The 24,428-nt window shown below is 45.8% G+C and overlaps 2 protein-coding genes and 1 long non-coding RNA gene across 6 annotated transcripts; all 3 read left to right on the forward strand.

Annotated features, from left to right (window-relative positions):
* The first annotated feature begins 289 nt into the window (after positions 1-289).
* afg3l2 (AFG3-like AAA ATPase 2) lies at positions 290-12,536 on the forward strand. Of its 2 annotated transcripts, none has more exons than XM_071491128.1 (17): positions 290-566; positions 1,244-1,343; positions 1,594-1,662; positions 2,621-2,766; positions 2,916-3,065; positions 3,305-3,379; positions 3,921-4,042; positions 4,117-4,390; positions 4,515-4,652; positions 5,060-5,213; positions 6,686-6,793; positions 7,558-7,683; positions 7,758-7,868; positions 8,243-8,358; positions 9,064-9,264; positions 10,192-10,386; positions 10,956-12,536. In XM_071491128.1, exons 1-17 carry the CDS (start codon positions 483-485, stop codon positions 11,193-11,195), a joined length of 2,409 nt encoding a protein of 802 aa, XP_071347229.1. In that variant the 5' UTR covers positions 290-482; the 3' UTR covers positions 11,196-12,536. The 2 variants fall into 2 exon arrangements, with proteins under 2 accessions (XP_071347229.1, XP_071347228.1); XM_071491127.1 differs by having other exon boundaries at positions 298-566; positions 3,918-4,042.
* Positions 12,537-12,906: 370 nt separating this feature from the next.
* On the forward strand, positions 12,907-24,249 carry puf60a (poly-U binding splicing factor a). Of its 3 annotated transcripts, XM_071491139.1 has the most exons (11): positions 12,907-13,066; positions 15,285-15,380; positions 15,666-15,752; positions 16,673-16,723; positions 16,889-17,050; positions 17,963-18,055; positions 18,203-18,416; positions 19,116-19,306; positions 19,569-19,683; positions 21,494-21,732; positions 22,213-24,249. In XM_071491139.1, exons 1-11 carry the CDS (start codon positions 13,046-13,048, stop codon positions 22,510-22,512), a joined length of 1,569 nt encoding a protein of 522 aa, XP_071347240.1. In that variant the 5' UTR covers positions 12,907-13,045; the 3' UTR covers positions 22,513-24,249. The 3 variants fall into 3 exon arrangements, with proteins under 3 accessions (XP_071347240.1, XP_071347241.1, XP_071347242.1); XM_071491140.1 differs by lacking the exons at positions 12,907-13,066; positions 15,285-15,380 and having other exon boundaries at positions 15,667-15,752; positions 16,556-16,723; XM_071491141.1 differs by lacking the exons at positions 12,907-13,066; positions 15,285-15,380; positions 15,666-15,752 and having other exon boundaries at positions 16,674-16,723; positions 16,831-17,050.
* LOC139628931 (uncharacterized) lies at positions 15,776-16,537 on the forward strand. Its single transcript, XR_011692882.1, has 4 exons — positions 15,776-15,934; positions 16,003-16,100; positions 16,180-16,284; positions 16,364-16,537. It is a non-coding gene; the product is annotated as an uncharacterized lncRNA (long non-coding RNA).
* Positions 24,250-24,428: the final 179 nt, after the last annotated feature.

Consider the following 24,428-nt stretch of genomic DNA (forward strand, 5'->3'; position numbering starts at 1 on the left):
GCTGTAATTGATGACTCGGTGGTTACTAACAATTCAGTGATGCAGTCATGAGATTAATAACAACAACTCTTGTGTTTCCGGGTTGTGTAAACTCTTTAATTCATTAGAGACAGAGGACAGTTATTAACATTTACACCCGCAGACGGGTCATTGTAAGAACCTTTTATTCAAGATGACTAAAAACGTTTTCTATATATGTATATGTGTGAGAGAGAGAGTAGGAGCATGAGTTAATTTAACTCCACATTAAAATAAGACCTCGGTGCTGTGTTTTACAGCCGTTGGACCGATGAGACTGGTCTCTGCGGGCCCGGTGGGGGGCGCTGTCACCCCCACAAACATCTGAAACTCCGCGAAGAAGCAGGGAACGCTAAAGATGGCGGAGCGGTGTGATTACAGAACAGAAACACTGAACTTGAGTTGTGTTTAAAGGCCGTTGTTGTTGTCCTGCCGGTCAGTGTCGGTGTGTTACCGGGGCGAGGATGGCCCACCGCTACCTGCAGCTGTCCGCGGGCTGCAGGAACATGTTCCGGCTGCTGCTGCCCTCCAACGCTCCGGCCAGGCTGGTAGGTGGAAACATGCTAACATGCTAACCGTGCTAACCGGGAAAGCGGCCAAAACAAGCCCGAACAGTGACCCCGCTGACCGGCTGTCAGGCAACACTGACCCGCAGGGTGACTAACAGATACGAGTTACCTGTGTTACGTCAGATAGATTTACCTGTGTGACAGTTCAGGGCTGTGGTTGTCATTGACTCATGTACAGACTGCAGCGGGGGAGAAGTACTTGGGTAAAAGCACAAATACCACACAGTAAAGTGCTGTGTTACAGTCAGGGCTGTTGCGGTGGGATAAAGGCGGGTAAACGTTACCTTACCTCAGGTAAACCGTCCCAGGGTCTGGGTCCTTTCATCCCGGAGACTCGACAGCGGTGGAGTCGGTTTCAACCTGAATCAGACTGAACAGCAGCTGCTTCAGTTACAGCTGCTCCCGTGTTCAATCTGCAGGAGGCGAAATGCATCCATCAAGAACAGAAGGACCGTTTGTGTTTACAAGCGGTGATATCTGCTGAAGCGGGTCACAAGAGCCGAGTCAGCAGGCTGTCTTTGCCACAACTGCTGTTTAATTATTGTGATGCAATAAAAAATAAAACTTCATGAACATTTGAAGAAAGCCTTATGAGTGTCAAATCCAGGTGAACTTTGTGTTGTTGTTGTTATGTGACTTTGGCCATGTGTGTTCAGGTGATGTGTTCCACTATGGCTGGACAGGTAGGAAGTGGGCGGAGGCTGTTGAGTGACCTGCTGGGAGCCTACAGGAGGCTGAGCTCCAGACCACCCAAAGGTACGAAACTGTGTGTGCTCTGTGAAATATATCATTGTGAGGACTGGTTTCAGACCTCTGGAGTGAGGATTTTAAACTGGGGATATGTTTGCGATGTGGGAAATTTTTTTTCCAGTTCTCGCATTCCTGCAGACCTGGTTTTGGGGTTAGACTCAGGTTTAGGTTCAGTTTGGGGGGTGTTGGGGTTAAACATTTAGTTTCAGGATCCTCACAAGTCCAGAGGTTCATACATCTGTTTGTCTTTCTTTAGGTTTTGAGAAATATTTTCCAGACACTCAGAAGCCTGCAAAAAACTCAGAGGCTGAACCGGCAAATAAAGGTAGAAACCTGCTGACACCTGGTGTCGCCTACTGTCAGTTACTGTCAGTTACTGTCAGTTACTGTCAGTTACTGTCGCCTACTGTCAGTTACTGTCAGTTACTGTCAGTTACTGTCAGTTACTGTCAGTTACTGTCGCCTACTGTCAGTTACTGTCAGTTACTGTCAGTTACTGTCAGTTACTGTCAGTTACTGTCGCCTACTGTCAGTTACTGTCAGTTACTGTCGCCTACTGTCAGTTACTGTCAGTTACTGTCAGTTACTGTCAGTTACTGTCGCCTACTGTCAGTTACTGTCAGTTACTGTCGCCTACTGTCGCCTACTGTCAGTTACTGTCAGTTACTGTCAGTTACTGTCGCCTACTGTCAGTTACTGTCGCCTACTGTCAGTTACTGTCAGTTACTGTCAGTTACTGTCAGTTACTGTCGCCTACTGTCAGTTACTGTCAGTTACTGTCAGTTACTGTCAGTTACTGTCGCCTACTGTCAGTTACTGTCAGTTACTGTCGCCTACTGTCGCCTACTGTCAGTTACTGTCAGTTACTGTCAGTTACTGTCGCCTACTGTCAGTTACTGTCAGTTACTGTCGCCTACTGTCGCCTACTGTCAGTTACTGTCAGTTACTGTCAGTTACTGTCAGTTACTGTCGCCTACTGTCAGTTACTGCCAGTTACTGTCGCCTACTGTCAGTTACTGTCAGTTACTGTCGCCTACTGTCAGTTAATTCTACTCTGTTGTCAGTTGGTGTCGTCATGGCTCATGATTGTACAGTGTTGTCTGTGCATGGTAAATCCAGTTTGTGTTCTAGTATTTTACAGACAGTATGAAAAATGAAATACACAACATGAGCCAGTTTAGGTTCTGAGTTGTGTTAATGATGCTGATGCTGATGATGATGTAAACTGAAGTCTAGTCTCTACACACTTCACTATTAATGGCTATTGTTTGTTCGGTTCCCAGAAACTAAACCTGCCAATGCTCAGAGAGCCTCTGCGAGGTCAGGAGGGGGAGGAGGGGGGGGAGGAGGAGGAGGAGCAGCAGGTGGAGGAGGAGGGAAAAGAGGAGGTCGTAAGGAGGAGTCAAAGTGGTACAGCCGTCTGCAGAAGGTCAGTATGTGAGGAGTCCAGCTGCTTTTCTTCTAGTCTGACAGATGTTGCCTTTAAAGGTGTTATTCAGCTGGTACCTGTGCTCACCTGGTCAGACAGGTGTGTGTTCTCTTCGCTGTGGCTCTGATCTCATGTTGCGTTGGTTTCAGGGTGACATCCCCTGGGACGATACAGAGTTTCGGATGTACTTCCTGTATGGAGCAGCGTTCTGGACCGCAGTCACTTACTTCTACTTCAGGGATGGAGGCCGAGAGGTCACCTGGAAAGACTTTATCAACAACTACCTGTCCAAAGGAGTGGTGAGGAGAACACCTGATGATCTGATGTCATCACTCTAACATGTTAGGGGTTTAACATGTTAGAGTCTTAACTGACTTGATTGACAACATGATTCCTCCAGAGTATGACACAGTGAGGAGAGACAGACACAGGTTTATCTGTCTGAACCTGGGATCAGCAGAGCGGCTGTTGTTCACCTGCTCTCCTCTGTCCTCTGTGTATCACTGACTCAGTTACAAAACTGCTGTTTCACTCACAGGTGGACCGGTTAGAGGTCGTCAACAAGCGCTATGTCAAAGTGGTTTTCTCTGCTGGGAAGACGCCGGTGGACGGGGTGAGTTAGGAGAGGCTGAGCCTTTTACTTGTGGAGTTCAGTTTACATCTTCATGTATTTAATGTGTGAAATGTTGTCAGAATACGTTATGGATTTCTAACATCAGCTTCCTGAGTTTCTTTAAGCAGTGGTTTGATGACTGATGTCAGAGTCCAACACATTCACTGTCAGACCTCAGTAAAGATTGTTGAAGTGAAACTCCTCCTCAGACCACAGACAGTTCGACCAAAGTGTTTCCCTCCAGAGGCTGAGACAGCTCACATCCGTTCAGCCACTCTGACCAGTGTCCAGCAGTAACCAGCTGACACGCCTCGGTCTGGGGTCTGCTCCGCTCAGGCCGCAGGACTCAGACTCAGATTCAGGTCCAGATGGTGAGATCTGAAACTGTGGAGATGTTCTGGGAGCGTTGACAGGTTTCAAAGTGTTTGACCAGAGGTGGACATGAACATGTCACCTGACTAACTTCAGACAAACTGAGGTCAAACAGGTGTCACGTCACCTGGATGACAGACAGGAAGCTTCTCTGTGGGTCTCTCAGCAGTACATCTGGTTCAACATCGGCAGTGTGGACACGTTTGAGAGGAACCTGGAGACGGCTCAGTACGAGCTCGGCATCGAGGGGGAGAACAGACTGCCGGTGGTTTACTCCACTGAGAGCGACGGGTGAGGTGCCGTCTCAGCATCACACACTTCTGCTCTGTACCTGCGTCTGACCTAAGTTTATCCTTCCTGTCCAGCACTTTTCTACTGAGCATGCTCCCCACTGTGCTCATCATTGGCTTCCTGCTGTTCATGCTGCGGCGGGGTCCGGCGGGGGCGGGGCGTCCCGGCCGGGGGATGGGCGGACTGTTCAGCGTCAGCGAGACGACAGCAAAGATCCTGAAAGATGAGATTGATGTGAAGTTCAAAGACGTGGCGGGCTGCGAGGAGGCGAAACTGGAGATCATGGAGTTCGTCAACTTCCTGAAGAACCCCAAACAGTACCAGGACCTGGGCGCCAAGATCCCCAAGGTGAGGTTATGGACCTGACATCAGCAAGAACTCCTCCAGACTGATTGTCAGGAAACCTTTTCCCATGTGGTCACCTTGAGTCCAGCAGGGTTTTTGTCCTAAGTGATGTTTGTTGTGTTTGTAGGGAGCCATCTTGACGGGTCCTCCAGGAACAGGAAAAACTCTTCTGGCCAAGGCGACGGCTGGCGAGGCCAACGTTCCGTTCATCACCGTCAACGGCTCTGAGTTCCTGGAGATGTTCGTGGGCGTCGGCCCAGCCAGGGTGAGGAACACTGCGCCACCTTTGAGTTTGTTTTAAAAAGCATCAGACTCCAGGTCAGTGTTCACTCAGTGACTTTAACTGTCACACAGGAAAGAAACAAGTGACACATGTTGACATGAACAAACATAAAGCAGCAGACAGCTGATCAGTGATCAGTGTCCTGATGCGTCTCTGTTAGGCTCCACCTCTTTAAACGTTTCAGAGAATTGAAATCTGTCCATCACAGCAGCAGTGGGTTGACCTTTGACCTCCACAGCTGATGTTCATGCCTGTACGTGATGAATAATAAATAATGAGGTTTCATCAGCAGAGATAGATGACACTGTTCTCAGTCCTGTCCAGGTCCATTGTCTGAAATGGTGAATGTCTCAAACCTTAGACTCCTCCTGATGTCACTTCCTGTGCAGGTGAGAGATCTGTTCGTCATGGCGAGGAAGAACGCTCCCTGCATCCTCTTCATTGACGAGATCGATGCCGTAGGACGAAAACGAGGACGAGGAAACTTTGGCGGACAGAGCGAGCAGGAGAACACGCTGAACCAGCTGCTGGTGGAGATGGATGGTGGGTGAGGGGAATCATGGGAAATAACACACGTAATTAAAACATGTTGAGACAAATTCATGAGTCCAAAGCCATTTCTCAAAACAGTATGCTAAGTCCAGACTCGCGTTCTCAAGAGTTTGAACTTCACAAGTTCAGCTCAGACATTCAGCTCAGGAGGACTATTTACAACTGGAACAGCAGTGTTCTTCCTAATGTCAGCAGCTCAGCTCAGCTCAGATTACACTTCAACACACCTGTACCTGATTAAACTGTGAGAAAAGCGTCTAAATTCAGAACTCCACAAACAAGTGGAAAAACAGAATTGACAGTGTATTAAAATATACACTTTTCATATCCCATAGGAATAAATATTTTAAAAATCTTACACAGTTTAATATACAAATATATTTGTACATGCAAGAGGTTAAACTGTCCAGGAAAACACATATTTATAGTTTCATCTTCTTAGATTAACCAGCAGCAACAAATATTATATTTCAACTCAGAGACCAAATTTCATCTTCTAGAGGGACAATTTTATCATATACTAAACGCTACAGACATAGAGCCGCCAGTAAAATGCCAAAGGGCTGCAGAGATAACATTTATACCGGGATTACAGCGCACACCGACCGGCCAGTGACCTCAGGAGCTGGGCAGCGAGCTGCTGACATGACCGCCGAGCTCACCCGGCAGGGCGGTCCTCACATCCCCGAAAACACCCGACCAACTTTCCAAACAGACGTTATTCAGATAAACTGACACATTCAGAAACTAGATGGTCACTGTCTGGCCTGAAAAAAATTTCAGAACTTCATGAAGTGATATCTTGATCTGTACTTGGGTAGATGTGGACTGTGAGTTGGAACAGTACTTGGGCTGTGACTGATGATATTTCACAAGAACAGAGAACGCAGACTGAGAAACGGCTCGAGTTCCATAGCATCATGGGAGGAACGCTGCAGATGATCCATTACAGATGCCTCAGTGTCACAGTCTTTACCTGAGACTCTGTACAGGAGCTGTTTCTGCTACAGCTACATAGCTAACGTTAGCATTAGCAGCTGTTCACTCACCAGTCCAGAGGAAACGTTGAGTTCAGGATCAAACTTCATCCTTTACTCACCAACATCTGTCTCCAGAGGTGGAGACAAACACCAGTGTGAACAACGCTAACTGTTCTTGTACTGAAGTTAGCATGCTAACAGCTAGCCTCACTGCAGCCTCCAGTCGTCCTGAAGATGTAGCTGCTCAGAGGATGGGTTGTGACCTCTGGGATTATAAAGACAAAGATGGCTGAAGCTATTGTCAGGTGACATCACCACCACCTGCTCCTGTGAAGAAAGCAGGATCAGAGAAAACTGACAAACAGCTCCTTCATGATCTCATCATTAGCACCTGTGGAACAGAGTCAGTCTAAAAAACTAGACTCACAGTCAAAGAGTGAACTGACAGGAAGCCAGAGGTCTCACTCCCCTCCTGTTTTTTAGGCTTCAACACAGCAACCAACGTTGTTGTTCTGGCAGGAACCAACAGACCAGACATCCTGGACCCGGCTCTGATGAGACCAGGACGCTTCGACAGACAGATCTACATCGGTGAGAAACTGTCAGAGATTAACGAAGGGCTACAGCTAATTATCAGGTTGTCTCAGAGAGCATCATCTCACTATCTATTATGAAACTACTTCTTTTTATAGGATGATTAGAGGCCAAAGGTCACCAGGTTTTAATAACATGACATCACTGATCAAACATTGGTGATGTTGATTAAGTCTCAGCTTCTGTAGAGAAAATGTAAATGATGATGATGATGATGATGATGATGATGACGATGATGAAGTTTAATCATGATGTAACACCTGATAATGTCAACACAAAAAATTGTTAATTATTGATTGTTTTAATTGATTGTTTCTTCTGCATGTCCTCATGGACTACTCATCTTGAAGGCTCAAAGCAGTTTCTGAGATTCACCAATCGGGCACAGTGCCCAAGGGCCCCAGGCCTCCAGGGGCCCTGACCTCCAGGTTTACTCCATATCATTACTGTTTACTTAATCAGATCCAGTGCAGTAAAACATCAGCTCTGTCAGGTCCTCCACCCTCCAGGGTCCTGGTCTTCAACAGGGACAGAATCTGGTTTTGAGACCTGAACAGAGACTGTGAGGTTGAAACCAATCAACCAATCAATACACCTGATAGATATTTTCTTTTATAGCAGATTGATTGGCTGAAGGTTCTGACGTCTGAGATATGAGGTCAGAGGGAGTTTGGTGGGTCGAGATCTTGGTCTGGTTTGGTCTGGTTCTGGTTCTGGTTTAATAATCATGTAGGTTACCTGTCCTTGTCCTGGTGTCTCAGGTCCTCCTGATATTAAAGGTCGAGCCTCCATCTTTAAAGTCCACCTGCGTCCTCTGAAGCTTGAGGCCGACATAGACAAAGACGCCCTGGCTAAGAAGATGGCCGCCCTCACACCTGGATTCTCAGGTAAACACCTGGTTCCTCTTCTCCTTCATCAGTGAGAAGCTGTGGCTGATTCTTCCCTGTTCTCTGTCTGTCAGGCGCCGACATCGCTAACGTCTGTAACGAGGCAGCTCTGATCGCCGCTCGCCACCTCTCAGACGCCATCACACAGAAACACTTCGAACAGGCCATCGAGAGGGTCATTGGAGGTGAGTCCAGACCAAAACCAAGACCAGGACCAAGACCAGGACCAAGACCAGGACCAAGACCAGGACCAAGACCAGGACCAAGACCAAGACCAGACTAGACCAAGACCAAGACGTAGACCGAGACCAGACCAGACCAGACCAGACCAAGACCAAGACCAAGACCAAGACCCAGACCAGGACCAAGACCAGGACCTAGACTAGACTAGACCAAGACCAAGACCAGACTAGACTGGACCCGACTGAGACCTGAACCACCCAGAACCAGAGTATGATCCAGTGTGAACTGTTGGTCTGTGACTGAAGATGTGTTAAAATTGTGATTGAGAACTGTGATCAATAAATCAATCAATAAATCCTCTCACTGGTCCCTTGAGGTCTGGAGAAGAAGACTCAGGTCCTGCAGCCAGAGGAGAAGAAGACGGTGGCGTATCATGAAGCCGGTCACGCTGTTGCTGGATGGTTTCTGGAGCACGCTGACCCTCTACTAAAGGTCACACTTACTGTTTTATTGATAAACTGTTCACACTCACCTGTGTGCACCGCACTCACCTGTCTGCACCACACTCACCTGATGCTCTGTTTTCCTGCCAAAAACAGAAGTTAACTCTGAGGTCTGTGGTGATAAAATTAAGTGATGATCCCAGAGGTCAAAGGTCAACTTCATTGTGACATTATGATGTCTGGTCATTAATCAGGAAGAGGAGGAAGGAGGAGGTGGTCCTCGGTCTGGTCAGTATCAGGTCTGGTCAGTATCAGATCTGGGTCGGTATCAGGTCTGGGTCGGTATCAGGTCTGGGTCGGTATCAGGTCTGGGTCGGTATCAGGTCTGGGTCGGTATCAGGTCTGGTCGGTATCAGATTTGGTCAGTGTCAGGTCTGGGTCAGTATCAGGTCTGGGTCAGTATCAGATCTGGGTCGGTATCAGGTTTGGTCAGTATCAGATTTGGTCGGTATCAGGTCTGGATTAATAATTTAACATTTTACAAAGTGTCTGATTCTTCATGTCAAAGGTTTAACTTCTGCTGCTGCACCAGTTTAGTTTGGACCCAGTGTGACATCACTGTGACATCACTGTGAACAGCTGTAATGCAGGACTGTGCTGTGTTGTGTCTTTGTGAACTGAGCTCACCAGACTCAGCAGCAGATTGATGATCATGTGTTTCAATGAAGTTGTGTTCTTGTCGTTACCTGTACAGGTGTCCATCATCCCCAGAGGGAAGGGTCTGGGTTACGCTCAGTACCTGCCCAAAGAGCAGTACCTGTACACCAAAGAGCAGCTGCTGGACCGGATGTGTATGACTCTGGGAGGACGAGTCTCCGAGGAGATCTTCTTCGGACGGATCACCACCGGAGCTCAGGATGACCTCCGAAAGGTCACCCAGAGCGCCTACGCACAGGTCAGAGTTCACTTAGGTCAGAGGAGTCCGAGTCCTTAGTCAGACCTGAACCATCAGACCTGAACCACATGTTGATCTGGTTCAGTGTGACATCACTTCCTGATGATGTCATCTTTGATGTCCCTACAGAATAAAGCTCCAGAGAAACAGAGGCTGCAGAACTTTACTGAGAATCCTCCTGTTTATAAGTTTCCCTCAGTATCACAGTGAAACAGAGACATCATGATACACTGCAGACAGGAGCCGATCATATGATCACAGCCGATCACTGCTGATCAGGTCGTCTTCTCTTCACAGTAATAATGACAAATTTCACGCAAATAGTTGATATTGTATCTGACTCTGGATAAACAGGATGTGAAACTAGTCTGAGTGGAGGAGGTGATTCTAGTTTAAGAAGAACACTCAGTCATCTCCTCAACAGACATGGGGACCTGCAATAGATCAGATTCCTCCTGGTTTAACGAAGACAGATTTAGACACCACTCAACACCAGCCTCCAAAAATCCTTGAGTACTGAGGAAGTCCGGTATGGGAGCCGGGGATGAGAGGTTGGGAGCCAGGGTCCATTTGAGTCTGGGCAGGTAGAAGAAGATGAGGTCTGTTCGCCGTCAGTGGCAGAAAGATCAATGGTTGCTGTTGCAGGTGGAGAAGCTGAAGTCCACCATGAGGTGAATGTTCTTACCACTGCATTAGAGTGGAGAACATCTTGTCCTGGTCAGTGAAACACATGAGGGTCGTTTCAGGCTCTGGATCCATGTATCCATGGATCACTGTAACCATGAGAAAAACAGGCGGTTTCCACTGTCCCACATCTAGGCGGTGAACTTAACATGAAGTAAAGCACCAAAGGAAAAAGTGATTCAGGAGTTTGTGTGTGTTGTGTTCCTGCCAGTCTGATCTCCTGGGTTCTGTGTTCTGCTGCAGATTGTCCAGTTTGGGATGAATGCGAAGGTAGGTCAGGTTTCCTTCGACCTCCCCCGGCAGGGTGAGATGGTTCTGGAGAAACCTTACAGTGAAGCTACAGCTCGTCTCATCGACACCGAGGTCAGAACCCTCATCAGCGAGGCATACCAGAGAACCCAACAGCTGCTGAACAACAAGAAAGCAGAGGTTGAGAAGGTACCGACCACCTACACTGGTCTGTTCTAGGTTGTCTTTAAGAACCTCACAGGTCCTCAACACGTTCTTTGTTCTAGACCTCTCAGGTGGAGATGATTGTGGAACTCCAGATGAAATGGGTTGTAAGTACACATACAGGAAATGAGATGAGGATTTACACAACCCTGAAATCTGGTGGAATGCTCTTCTAGAACCATCTCCTGGACAAGCAGGGGTGTATTTCTACAAACGTTCAAAACATTCACCTGTAACAACAAATATGTTTCTCATCAACTAGAACCCCAACATAGAACATTGAGTTCTTGAAGATTCCTGTGCTGAGACCTGGTCTGATGTTAAAACCTTTGATCTAATACAAGGTTCTAGACCTTTCACAGAACACACAAGTTTTACAAGTTTTTAGAGTGTTCTCAATCTGGTGTCCACTTTGTTCTAAAAAAAGGTTTCCTCATGAAGTTGGATCTGTTCTTATAGAACAACAGCTTTGAAATCTACAATAATCACACAAACACATACAGCTCAATCCACAGTTTTGACCCTGGCCTTTGTGTTCCTGTGGTGTTCTCTAGGTGGCGCTGCGGCTGCTGGAGAAGGAGGTTCTGGATAAGAGCGACATGGTGGAGCTGCTGGGAAAACGTCCGTTTGCAGAGAAGTCGACATACGAAGAGTTTGTGGAGGGAACCGGAGGCGAGGACGAAGACACGACCCTGCCAGAGGGTCTAAAAGACTGGAACCAGGAGAGGAAGGACAAGGAGGAGAGCCAGGATGAGCAGGTGGCCCGCCAGATCTCTGGAGGAATGCCCTTTTAGAACCTTTTGATGGATGTCTGGGTTCTACCACCAACACAAACACTGACCCATCACTCTCACATCTATAAAATATCATTGAACACAATCATTGATGAGGTCTAGAACCTTCCCTCCTCACTGACATCAAGAGCTGTCTTCGTAGAACCTTTTGCTATGGAGGTCTACCAAACTTATAAAATTCCTAAATGTTCAGTTGGATGTCTGGGTTCTATCACCAACCTAAGCTATGACCCAACCCCTCACATGTCTAGAACCTGTTTTTTGTGGTGTCCTACACTCACCTCTTTCCAGGTTCTGAAGCCTCTCACTGACTTCCAGAATAATAAACATCAAGAACTCAATAAGAACTCTCTGGCGTTCTGCGCCAGTGACCAGTTCTTCACCCTGTTGGAGGTCTGGGCCCTACCACCAACCCAAACTACAACTCACTGGATACAACAACCGTCTCTCACCTTGAACCACTACACCTTTCTCCTGGTTGTTCTAGAACCTTCCCCTTGTGGAACCAGTGCACTGAGATCTCTGCTTTAGAAACCTTTCTCGATTACAGGGTTCTACATTTAACATCCTTGAGAAACATTTAGTTCAGCTCTGACCTGTAGACCCCTTCGACAGTGTTTGTGTATATGTAGAATTTCTGCTTCAGGTTCTCAATCTGGACTCTACAGAACCTGGTTCCTTGTCTCTGCCTGAACTGTTTCACTTTGTTCTCCAGTTCCAGCCTCTGACAAACATAACAACAATACAGAGTGCTACAGTTGAATGGAACAAAAAGTCAGGAACCCTGGACCCTTAAGTTATTGGGTTTGGAGAACCTGAGGTCTCAGAAGAACAACCTGATGGAAGAACACTGCAGCTGAGGTTGTGCTGTTTAAGAAAATGATGATTAACTTATTTAAACATCTGAAACAAAGCAGTGAAAAGAAAAAAATGACTCTGTATCAGGTTCATTTACTTATCAATAGTTATTGATCCTGACTATACTGATGACATTCTCTTTGATTATCGACCAGAGCTGAATGATAGAAGACCTGGAGACTCTTGGGTTTCTTTAGAGAGAACGCTGTATCTCCACCATCATCCAGCTTTGATTCTGTGTGAGCAGTGAAGAGCTGCAGTCTGTGCTGATCAGATATTAATTAGTTATTGATCAGTTATGCTACCATGCTGCATACTGTGTACAGCTGATGCTAACCTGCTACTGAGTGTCTGTAATATGATGTGAAATTATAATAACGTGTAAATGTGTGATGTTTCAGTAATTTTAATAAAGACAGAAAAACTGTTAGGAACTTTAATAATCAGTAATCGATTGATCAATCATTAAAGGATTAAAAAACACTGAGTGTTTATAAGTTTATTAAACCTGTGGATGTCCCATAATAATGATAATAATAATAAAGATAAAAAGATTTCAGTTGGATCAGTTTACAAACACAAAGTGATCAGTTTTAATTCAACTTTGATCTTGTATATGTTCATTCATACGGACTTTACATGGTCAACAACAAATCAAATATAGATACAAGATATAATTCTATTAATTTAATTTAAAATTTAAAATGGACCATTAAATCAAAACATAATGAATAAATTGTTAAAGTGACAAAGTGATAAAATATAAGAAATAAAACAAATAAATATGAAGTGAAATCTAAATAAATACATAGATACACCATTCTCCAAGAGAACAAGACGGGTCTTTTATTTTGAAACAATCCTCAGAGGAAGTGCCGTGAAAATGGCCGCGGTGTTTCCGCTGCTCAAACGGGCTCAAACATCAGAAATAATTGATTATTGATTTGGATCGAACCTGAGAGAAGGAGCTCGGAGAGCTGCAGCTGGGCTGTATGGCGGCGGCAGTTTCTGCAGTAAGTGCGATTATTACCTGTTAGTCTGCGCTGAGGGACGCATGCTAAGCTAATACTGAGCTAATGCTAACAGGAGGAACCGGACTGACATTAAACCAAATCAGTTTTTATTGTTAAAGTGCAAACACAAAGTCTAAAATTAATCACTCCGATTAACCGATCGTGTCTAAAGTTTATCAATTATAACAGATCGGTAAACGCAGCAGAGGTGGAGGAGCTAAGCTAGGCTAACAGCAGAGCACCAGCTCTTGTAGCTGGTGCAAAACGAACAAACTGGAACTACATGACCGTCTACAAGCAGAACACCTGGACAGGTGACGATCTGTGAGACCGTTAGATTGATAATGTAATGATCAATACACGGATCTGAAATTGATACCTCAGATGATGTTGTTATCTGACGACATCACAGATGAGCGACGTGACGTCACAGACCAAGAGGTGGAAGTATATTTATGAGTTTTTGCTTTTCATGCGACTGTAGACTTGTACTGCAGTGCATCAGAGGAAGTATTGTACAGATCCAGATGTTTACAAACGGAACATATGAAGAGTTTACAACATGTGATGTTTTGTTTAGAAACAAAAAGAGTCACTGAGTGAAGTGACAGGAAATGAGCTGGGAGCTGCTGTGACCATGGCTGAGGCCATTTTCATGTTCCAGCTTCTTTTCCTTCTGATTATTTACATTTAAATTAATTTCAACTTATTTTGAAACCAAACACCAAACAATCAATTAACAGAAAATAATCAGTAGATTAATTAATAATGGCAATAATAAAACACTCACAGGGATCTTTCACTGAGTAATTTTATATTTAATACTGTCAGTACACTGTGCTGATGGTACATATGTATTAGTACCTTCACAGTGTGTATTAGTACTCTCACTATGTGTATTAGTATTCAATTTTATTTGTATAGCGCCAAATCATAATCTACATTATCTCAAGGCTCTTTACAGGGTCAGGTCAAGACCTTACTTTGTTACAGAGAAAAACCCAACAGTTCCCACAAAGAGCAGCGCTTGGTGACAGGGGGGAGGAAAAACTCCCTTTAACAGGAAGAAACCTCCAACAGAACCGGGCTCAGGGTGGGGGGGGGTCTGTCTCGACCGGTTGGGTTTAGGAGAAGATAGAAAGAGGGGGAGGGGGAGGAGAGGGGAGAGAAGAGAGAGAGAGAGAGAGAGAGACCAGGAACAGCTGTATAGGTAATGGTGTTATCAATAATAATGACAGATAACAGTGGTTAATAGTAAAGATGAGTAGTGGTGGATCTGGATCCTGCTGCTCCAGAGGCAGAGATACCTGCAGAATGAGGACAGAGAGAGGGAGAGAGAGGAGAAGCACAAAGTATGGGGGAGAGAAAAAAATACAAAGTTAATGGCATGAAGTCGAGAGAGAGAGAGAGAGAGAGAGAGCCCAGTGCATCATGGGAATCCCCCAGCAGTCTAGCTCTATAGCATCATAACTAAGGGATGGGTCAGGACATACCCGAGCCAGCCCTAACTATAAGCTTTACTAAACAGGACAGTTTTAAGCTTGATCTTAAAGGTAGAGAGGGGGTCTGCCTCCCGAACCCACACTGGGAGCTGGTTCCACAGGAGAGGAGCCTGATAGCTGAAGGCTCTGCCCCCCATTCTGCTCTTACTAACTCTGGGAACCACAAGTTGACCTGCATTTAGAGAGCGAAGTGTCCTATTGGGAAAATAGGGAACTCTAAGCTCTCCAAGGTACAGGACATACAGTAACAGTTAATCACTGATGAAAACATGTTTTTTTTTTTCATCAAACACTCTGGTGAAGTATGGTTAATTTCTTTCATCAGATTTACTCTGTCAGTATAAACAGCCCAGTCTGCACACGTCACATCAAACACCATAGAAAAATCCACCACTTTTATATATGCTGGTTAAAACATGTTCAGTGTGAAGATTTGTTGTGTTTCTTTGTCAAATGTGACTGTGAAGGCAATCTCTGTGGTATTTTAATCAATGAATCAACAAATTTGTTAGCAGATTAATAAGTGGGAGTTGGGGGGAGGGGGGGTCATTAAGACCTGAGTTAGTAATTACAATTTAATTTTTAATTTGTTGAAATAAAAACTAACAGTGCATTTCCACTTGGCTGTAGTTGTTTCGACCTACTGTTTCAATCAGAAGCTGAGAGCTGGGGAATCACAGGGTCTGTTTGTTTTGTTCACATGTTGATGTTAACAGGGAGGGCCGGCTCTCATCATGGAGAATGGACAAAGCACCACCACCAAGCTGGGCCTGCCTCCGCTCACCCCCAACCAGCAGGAGGCACTGCAGAAGGTTACACAAACACACATACACTGATACACACATCTGTTTCTGTCTGATGTTTCACAATAAAAGTCCTGCAGGTTCCAAGAATATGAACCATGACAGAAAGCATGTTTTTATTATGAAGCAGCGGCAGAAACATGAGATAGGAGGATTTAAAAAATATATATTTTTAAAGTTTTTCTGTTCTCAGCACTGTGTGTGTGTGTGTGTGTGTGTGTGTGTGTGTGTGTGTGTGTGTGTGTGTGTGTGTGTGTGTGATCTGAACTGTGATTGGCTGTTTCCTGTCTGCAGGCAAAGAAGTACGCCATGGAGCAGAGCATTAAAAGTGTTTTGGTCAAACAGACTCTGGCTCAGCAGCAGCAGCTCACCAGCCTCCAGGTAACAACACCACCTGTTGCTAAGGTAACAGCACCTGCTAAAGTATCAGCTGCTGCTCAGATAAAACCTGTTGCTCAGGTACGCTCAGGGGTTTGTTGTCTAGCAGAGCTGTGATCACGTTTGTAGCTCTTGCTGTAAACATGCATGTGTTAATGTTCTGATTTGGTAAACAGGTGTAACAGGTGAACAGGTGAACAGGTGTAGCAGATGTAACAGATGAACAGGTGTAACAGGTGAACAGGTGTAGCAGGTGAACAGGTGTAGCAGATGTAACAGATATAGCAGATGTAACAGGTGTAACAGGTGTGAGAGGTGTAGCAGATTTAACAGGTGTAGCAGATGTAACAGGTGTAATAGGTGTAGGAGGTGCAGCAGATTTGACAGATGAACAGGTGTAGCAGATGTAACAGGTGAACAGGTGTAACAGGTGAACAGATGTAGCAGATGTAACAGGTGTGAGAGGTGTAGCAGATGTCTCAGGTTAACGGGTGAACAGGTGTAGCAGGTGTAACAGGTGTAACACATGTAACAGGTGAACAGGTGAACAGGTGTAAGAGATGTTACAGATGTAGCAGGTGTAACAGGTGTAACACATGTAACAGGTGTACCAGGTGAACAGGTGTAACAGATGTAATAGGTGAAGCAGATGTAGCAGGTGTAACAGGTGAACAGGTGTAAGAGATGTTACAGATGTAGCAGATGTAACAGATGAAACAGGTGAACAGGTGTAGCAGGTGTACCAGCAGTGGCCTGAGCTGTGTTACACCTGCTACACCTATGGTCATGTGATTCAACTGTGACAGACATGAAGCATGAGGAGGTGAAAACATCAGCTGTGAGCGGAGCGATGATGAGGAGGCTGAACCTTCTTCACAGTAACCTGGGTGTAATCTGAGCTCCGCCCTCTGTCTCTGTCTCAGATGGCGTCCCTGACGATGGGTTTAGGAGACGCTCTGTCTCCTCTGCAGTCAGTAAGTACAGTCCTCACTGTTCACATTTCACCTGTTCTCTGACCTTTGACCTGTAAAAACAGTGGAGTGGCCCTTTAAGACAGCTGATCATTAACTTTTCCTTTCAGCTCTGATCAGAGCTGTGGTGTTTGTGGTGCGGTGCTGACCGTGCTCCTCTCTGCTCAGGTGGCGGCACAGCGTCAGAGAGCTCTGGCCATCATGTGTCGGGTTTACGTCGGTTCCATCTACTACGAGCTTGGGGAGGACACCATCAGACAGGCCTTCGCTCCGTTTGGACCAATCAAAAGCATCGACATGTCCTGGGATTCTGTCACCATGAAACACAAGGTCACACACAGCTCTTCACCTGTGTATCAGTCTTCTGGGGTGGGGTGGGTTTGTGTTGCAGCTCAGGGCAGACCTGCCGACCTGTCAACCTACTGACCTGCTTACCTGCAGACCTGCAGACCTGTCGACCTGCTGACCTGCTGACCTGTCGACCTGTACACCTGTCGACCTGTACACCTGTCCACCTGTCGACCTGCTGACCTGTCGACCTGTCGACCTGTACACCTGTCGACCTGCTGACCTGCTGACCTGTCGACCTGTACACCTGTCCACCTGTACACCTGTCCACCTGTCGACCTGCTGACCTGTCGACCTGCACACCTGTCAACCTGCTGACCTGCTGACCTGTCGACCTGTACACCTGTCGACCTGCTGACCTGTCGACCTGCTGACCTGCTGATCTGTACACCTGTCGACCTGCTGACCTGTCGACCTGCTGACCTGCTGATCTGTACACCTGCCGACATGTCGACCTGCCCTCCTGGGGCTCAGTCAGGATCAGATACAGGATGAGTGTGGATACAGGAGGTTACCTCTGTCCGACAGGTGTGAACAGTGCAGATTCTCTCTGACTCTGAACCTGTTTCCTGTGAGAGCTGAGTGGAGACAACCTTCATACAGATCTATCACGTAGGTCAGTACAAGGGTCAGACTGGACCTCGATCAGGGACAAGAGAACTGGACCAGGACCTCCTGACCTTCTTTTAGTGTCTTACAGTAAAGATGAGCTCAGTTTATGCTCCAGGTGTTTTTCAGGATAAATGACTTCCTGTTCATGTGCAGGTGAAGTGAAGTGAGTGGGTGGAGATGTCAGCAGTTTGCTGTAGGGAGGGGTCTTTGAGTCCTGTCAGGGCAACACGAATGGACCAGGACTCACTGATCCAGAGTAACCGTCAGTGTGTCCCTCTGCAGGGTTTCGCCTTCGTAGAGTACGAGATGCCCGAGGCGGCTCAGCTGGCTCTGGAACAGATGAATTCTGTCGTCTTAGGAGGCAGAAACATCAAGGTGAGTCCAGACTGTCCTCTGTCAGGTCCTCAGCTGCAGGGTCCAGACATCACAGACCAGTACGGTCCTTAGCTGTGGACCGGTCTGTCGTCATGTTTCAGACAATCTTGAGGTCTTTGTCTTTTTGCCCTCCTCCTTGTCTTGCAGGTTGGGAGGCCCAGTAACATTGGTCAGGCTCAGCCAATCATCGACCAGCTGGCGGAGGAAGCTCGTGCCTTTAACAGGATCTACGTAGCGTCGGTCCACCCCGACCTCTCTGACGACGACATCAAGAGCGTCTTCGAGGCCTTTGGAAAGATCAAGTCCTGCATGTTGGCCCGAGAGCCGACCACCGGACGACACAAAGGCTACGGCTTCATCGGTGGGTGCAACACAGTACACACAACAGACACACAACAGACACACAACAGACACACAGTACACACAACATGCACACACTACACACAACAGACACACAACAGACACACAGTACACACAACATGCACACAATCGACACACAACAGACACACAGAGGATGGGTATAGACAGGTACAGACAGATATAGAAAAGAATAGACAGGTACAGACAGGCAGGTACAGACAGTTACAGACAGATGGATGTTGAATTAAAATAGTCTTTCATCTGGTTCCTGACTCGTCCAGCTGATTCAGTCCTGACTTCTTTGTGTGGTCAAGTCTAATCTAGGATCAGAGCGACACAGAGACTCCAGTCCAGTCCAGAAACAGGCCCCGATCTAAAGATCTAGAGACCTGTGGTGCAGGTTTTGCTCCTGCTGCACTCAAAGGTCTTCACCTGGTGAAGTAAACCTCACCAGGTGAAGACACAACAAGGAGCCTGCTCTGGTGGGAACCTGAGGGTCAGTGCAGGTTCACTGCAGCTGTCTTCTCTTGGTTTTACATGGAGAGGTTCCTGCAGCAAGGCATGAATCACCACACCTGCACTGCTCAGTGTAGTACTGTTGTGCAATGAATACTATAACTTCAGGGGGCGCTGGTGAGGCTGTAGTTGTACTTGTATTCTACCTGACGGTTGTCTGGTGGTTTTGTTATCCTGGTCTCAGAGTACGAGAAGGCTCAGTCCGCTCAGGATGCCGTGGCCTCCATGAACCTGTTTGACCTGGGGGGTCAGTACCTGCGGGTGGGGAAGGCCGTGACTCCACCCATGCCCCTCCTCACACCGACAACTCCTGGAGGACTCCCTGCTGCTGCCGCCGTGGCTGCCGCCGCTGCTACCGCCAAGATCACGGCTCAGGTACGGAATGAAGCTCCGCCTCCCAGTCAGAGGAGACACTAACAGAAAAACAGCTGTGTGCTGTAGATGACAGATGAGCTATTTCTACAGCATTTAACATGTATTCTGTGAAGTATCAGTTTGGCCATATTTGATGTATTTTCTGGGAGTGTTCTGGGAGGAGTGTGCAGTACTGGATCGATTTTCGATCGATTTCTGATGTATTTTGTGCAGTAGTGTATATATTTTCTATTGAATATACTTCATTCTGTGGTGTGTACAGGAGGCAGTGGGAGCATCGGTGCTTGGAGCTCTGGCTGGACCGGCACTCCTCTCTCAGCAGCTGGGTGGACTTCCTCAGGCCGTCATGGCCGCCCAGGCTCCAGGTGTCATCACAGGTAGGAACACCTACAGCACCGCCCACACACATAGAAAAAGCCTACCCCTGTGTTAACAAGGATGTCCTGCTGTCCAATCACATTTAAGGTCTCCTGCCTGAAATGTCAGTGTGCAGCCAATCACATTTATCACAACAACATCACAGGATCATATCTCCTGGTTTATCCTGTAAGCCCCTCCCACAGCGTCTTAGACACCTGTAGACTCTTACCTGCCTTCATTCCACACACCCAGACACAGAAGAAGTTCATTAGATGTTCTGTTATCAGCAGAACACGCCTTTAAGACAGTTTTCAAAGGAAATAATTGTTTGTGACTGTGTTTTATTTTCCACTTGTGTAGTTGTAGTGGTTGTGACTCTTAAGGCTGAACCGTTCAACAAGCTGTAAATATCTGCAGATGTGGTGCAGACACATTTTGCCCTGTTCAGGACAGATGTTTACCATGACACACTTTTTGTTTGACTTTGTTGTGATGTTAAGCTATATTTTTTTAATCTTGGATGAACAAGGTAACTTTTACAAGATACCACATTGTACTAGAAAACAATGTGTGAGACCAATAATTTGCAGCGACATAAAAATTTCTGTTGAAAAGAAAGAAAGTTTTTAAACAAGATGAATACAGCAAGATGATAACTTGTTCACACAAGATATGAATCTTGTAAACTGTGATAAGATAACTTATGAGAACAAATAAGGATCTTTTGTGCGAAGGTAATAACTCGTACACTAAAGTTAAAACCCATTGAAAACAAGTAATAACTAGTGTAAATGAGATGATACCAAAAAATATAAATCAAACAGTGCAGGTGTTGAGTTGTGAGGGGAGAAGTGTTTCATCCAGCAGACGTCGCCTCCATCAGTCAGACCAGTCGTGATGGTTTTATGAACAGACTCCAGACAGGAAGTAGTTAGTCCCAGCTGTTGTTTGTGTTGCTTCGTCAGAAGCGTCTCCACTAATAGATTTTCTCTTTTATTGTCTTTTTTTCTCTCTCTCTCTCTGTTTTTTCTCTTCTCTTCCCCCCTCTCTCGACCCCCAACATTTGCACCGACAGTGACCTCTTAACCCCTCCCCTTTGCTGCACACTGACCAACCAAGTGAAGAGGACTGTTTCTAGCCCCTCCCTTTTAAACATAACCCCTCATTCCTATTGGCCAGTGAGTCTTAGATCCTATGTGATTTATGGAGGTTCAGTCTTGTTGAACAACACACCTGCAGACAGTCATGAGCAGTAGCGGGTGGGGGGTGGTTCCTGTTTGACTTCAGTCGGTGGGGTTTGTTTACCCTCCACTGATCCTCTTAGCTTAAAGTCCAAAGCTTCCTGTTTCCTGAGATCATATCTGCACTGATCGTAAGTATTAGTTTCAAAATTCAACATGGTCACTCAGGGAAGAAATTTCAGCAGCTGAGAGTTAAAAGATGGAGTTACACAGTCAGGATGCTTCACACTGCACAGTCTGTGAGTGCACTTGTTTACAGCTACTTGTTGGGTGGTGATGTACTGCAGGTGGGTGGAGTTTAATGCCTGGTTTTACTGCTGATAGAAAACAGAAGCATAAAGTCAGTTTGAGCACTTCAGTTTTAACTCCACCTGTTTTCATGAGGAGGGTGGTACAGGCGTGGTAAACCAGTGCACACAGAGTATATTCTGGTGGGTGGAAGAGGCCAGGGGTCGGTCCCAGTCCGGCGGAGAAGCTGACGTCCAGGAGGAGGTTCTTCTTCTCCAGAAGCCTGGGGCAGCTCCTGCAGCCAGACCGTCGCCACCCGTCTGACCGTCCTGTCCTTCCTGCTTCCTGTCTGTTTCAGGGGTGACCCCGGCTCGACCGGGCCTGCCTCAGGTGGGTCTGGTGAACCCAGTACTGGCCACACCTCCAACACCGGCAGCCTCTTTTGGCTCTGAGGTGAAGAGGAAAGAGGAGGAGGAGCATCAGCAGGATGTGCAGCAGGACGGAGCCATGGAGCCACTCAGTGAGCAGGAGCACATGAGCATCAGCGGCAGCAGCGCCAGGCACATGGTGATGAGGAAACTGCTCCGCAAACAGGAGGTACGGGCTTAAGTCCTGCCCAGGAGCAAGATACTCACAGCCAGGAGGAGGGTTCACCTTGACTGTGGACTTGTTGGTTCGACTCCGGTCAGGAGTCGAACCAGCGACTGCCTGCCAAGAGCGTCTTACGCTCAACATGGTACGCGCCGTAACCACTCGACTACCGGGCCGCCGGGACTTGATGATCCTGACTGTGGACTTGATGATCCTGACTGTGGACTTGATGATCCTGACTGTGGACTTGATGATCCTGACTGTGGACTTGTTGATCCTGACTGTGGACTTGATGATCCTGACTGTGGACTTGTTGATCTTGACTGTGGACTTGTTGATCTTGACTGTGAACTTAAGCAGGTTTACTGGGGTTTGACAACTTGTAATATGAAAATTGAAATTAAACATTTTAATTGTAGTTTTGTCATAGACACATAAATGGACTCCAGTAAAATGGTTTATCTAACACTTAATCTTCCCCATCAGTCAACTGTGATGGTCCTGAGGAACATGGTCGGTCCTGATGACATCGATGATGACCTGGAGGGCGAGGTCACAGAGGAGTGCGGGAAATTCGGCCAGGTGAAGCGTGTCATCATCTACCAAGAGCGCCAGGGAGAGGAGGACGACGCCGATGTCATCGTTAAGATCTTTGTAGAGTTTTCAGAGGCGGCCGAGATGAATCGAGCCATACAGGCACTGAACCACCGCTGGTTTGGAGGACGTAAGGTGGTGGCAGAGGTGTATGACCAAGAACGCTTTGAGAACAGCGACCTGTCAGCATAGAACACAGATATACAGATATACACACAGAAAGATACACAAACTCCGCATAGAATAGAGGCCTCTTTCTAACCTGTCAGAGTTTTTTATTGGTGTTTGTCTCTGGATAAATTTTTCTTCTTCTGTTGGTTTCAGTAAAAGAGTTAAAGGACCATACCGCTGTTTTTCATGTTTCAAATACAAATCGCAAATATTTTCCAATCCTGCTTATCATTTTCCAAATCAACAAATTTTAGATTGATTTTGTTTCTTCCTGGTAGCTGCTAGTTTCAGTTCATTTTAGAGCTGACTCAATTAGATAATCAAAAGAAAATAAATTAATAGTTAATAAATAGTGAATAATTAACTATTTTTCTGTTGGGTTAATGTTTCCAGTTATTTTCATTCTCCAGGTTCTCAGAATCTGAGTTTTTAATCTGTTTTCTGTTGCACTAAACTGAATATTTTTGGATTTTGTACCATTGGTCAGACAAGACATGCAAGTCGCCATGGACTGAGACTGAGATGAACATTTTCACCATCTAATAGACCAAGTGCTTCGTTCACTGGAGAGAGAAAAAAAAAAAAGCTCAATCTGTGGTGAAAAATAATTGTTAGTTGCAGTTCTGCAGTTTGTTCAAGATTTTCTTACTGTAAAATAAATCAGAATTTAGTAACTGAATTTTTACACGGATCTGAACCACATTTAAAATGTCTGTTCTTGTCCCTGCTGTAGACTTTATGTTACTGTGACACATTCAGTTCAGACCAGCGTAGTGTTTTACTTTTTTGTTCATCAGCTGTTTTGTGTTTAATGAACTTTTTATTGTGAATATGAACAATTAAAACACATTATTATCTGACATCTTAGGGGGCTGAAAATGGGTCCAGATTAATTACCTGATCTTTAGGTCTGGTCTTGAAGAGGGTCCTGGTGTCAAAATCTAGTTCTAAATTCTTTATGTTTACATGTTGTGAGTTACTGAGGTTTAATCCAATGACCATACAGTGAGGCTGCAGCAATTCGATGGTGGATCCTTTAAGTTTTCAGTCAAACATTCTCCATTATTGACATGTTTTAAGTCTGAACGATCAATCAGTTAATTATGAAAATGATCAGTAGAAAGATCAATCAGGAAAATGATAATTGGTTGCAGCCCTTCCTCAGTAGAACTGGATCTCAGTGGTCCCAGTTTGAAAAACTGTACAGGCAGCAGGAGCAGTGAGGGGTCTACTTGGGCAGGCCCTGGTCTGACACAGTTTTAAGACTCTTGTTGCTTCGTTTAGGGAAACTGAGTTTTGTAAAATGATGAGCAGGTTGGAAACAGATTTAAACTGAGACATGAACCCAGCTTTTTTGCAGCCAGACAGCAGAAACATCTGGATGTTTGTCCTCTGACTGGTGTTCCTGAACACAACACACCATCACAAACCAAACTCAAACCAACTTCAGCGTGTCCATGTGGGTTTATGTTTTCCTTTGATCCATCAAATGTGGATTCTCCTCAGAAAAAAGGAATGACTTGAAAGAAAGATGCTTCAGAGGTCGACGGTGTGTTCGGGTGTCCTTCAGTACTTTGAAGATCAAACACCAAAATATGTGAATAAAACTTCTTTTTTTCTTTTTCTTTTTTTTTTTTTTTACAATAAATGGTGGGGTTTTGTCTGCTGTTTTTTTTGTCTGAAGCTGCCGTTTGATTGGCTGACAGTTTTAATACAAAAATCCTTTTCATAATAAAAGAGAACTAGAAAAAGCTTTTATGAAGAAGTTCTACCTCCTCTTCTTCTCTCTGCCTCTTTGGTTTGATCACTTAAATAAGGTCTGTTAACAAATCAACTTTACAGTTTTATGTTAGAAACTTGTTAAAAGCGCTCAGCTTTTGAATGATATAACATTTATATCATTAAAACAATGTCAGTGTTTGAGGAAATAATCACAA

Source organism: Trachinotus anak, unplaced genomic scaffold (assembly GCF_046630095.1).
Source record: "Trachinotus anak isolate AG129_WGS33_773 ecotype Australia unplaced genomic scaffold, CSIRO_AGI_Tana_v1 ptg000012l, whole genome shotgun sequence".
NCBI lineage: Eukaryota > Metazoa > Chordata > Actinopteri > Carangiformes > Carangidae > Trachinotus > Trachinotus anak.

Excerpts from the sequence above, each read along its gene's own strand:
- afg3l2 (XM_071491127.1), top strand. The coding sequence starts at position 483 with ATGGCCCACCGCTACCTGCAGCTGTCCGCGGGCTGCAGGAACATGTTC. Across the intron at positions 5,214-6,685 it reads GCTGCTGGTGGAGATGGATG|GCTTCAACACAGCAACCAAC; the intron begins GTGGGTGAGGGG and ends CCTGTTTTTTAG. Across the intron at positions 8,359-9,063 it reads ACGCTGACCCTCTACTAAAG|GTGTCCATCATCCCCAGAGG; the intron begins GTCACACTTACT and ends TTACCTGTACAG.
- puf60a (XM_071491139.1), top strand. The coding sequence starts at position 13,046 with ATGGCGGCGGCAGTTTCTGCA. Across the intron at positions 15,753-16,672 it reads AGCAGCTCACCAGCCTCCAG|ATGGCGTCCCTGACGATGGG; the intron begins GTAACAACACCA and ends TCTCTGTCTCAG. Across the intron at positions 18,056-18,202 it reads TAGGAGGCAGAAACATCAAG|GTTGGGAGGCCCAGTAACAT; the intron begins GTGAGTCCAGAC and ends CTTGTCTTGCAG.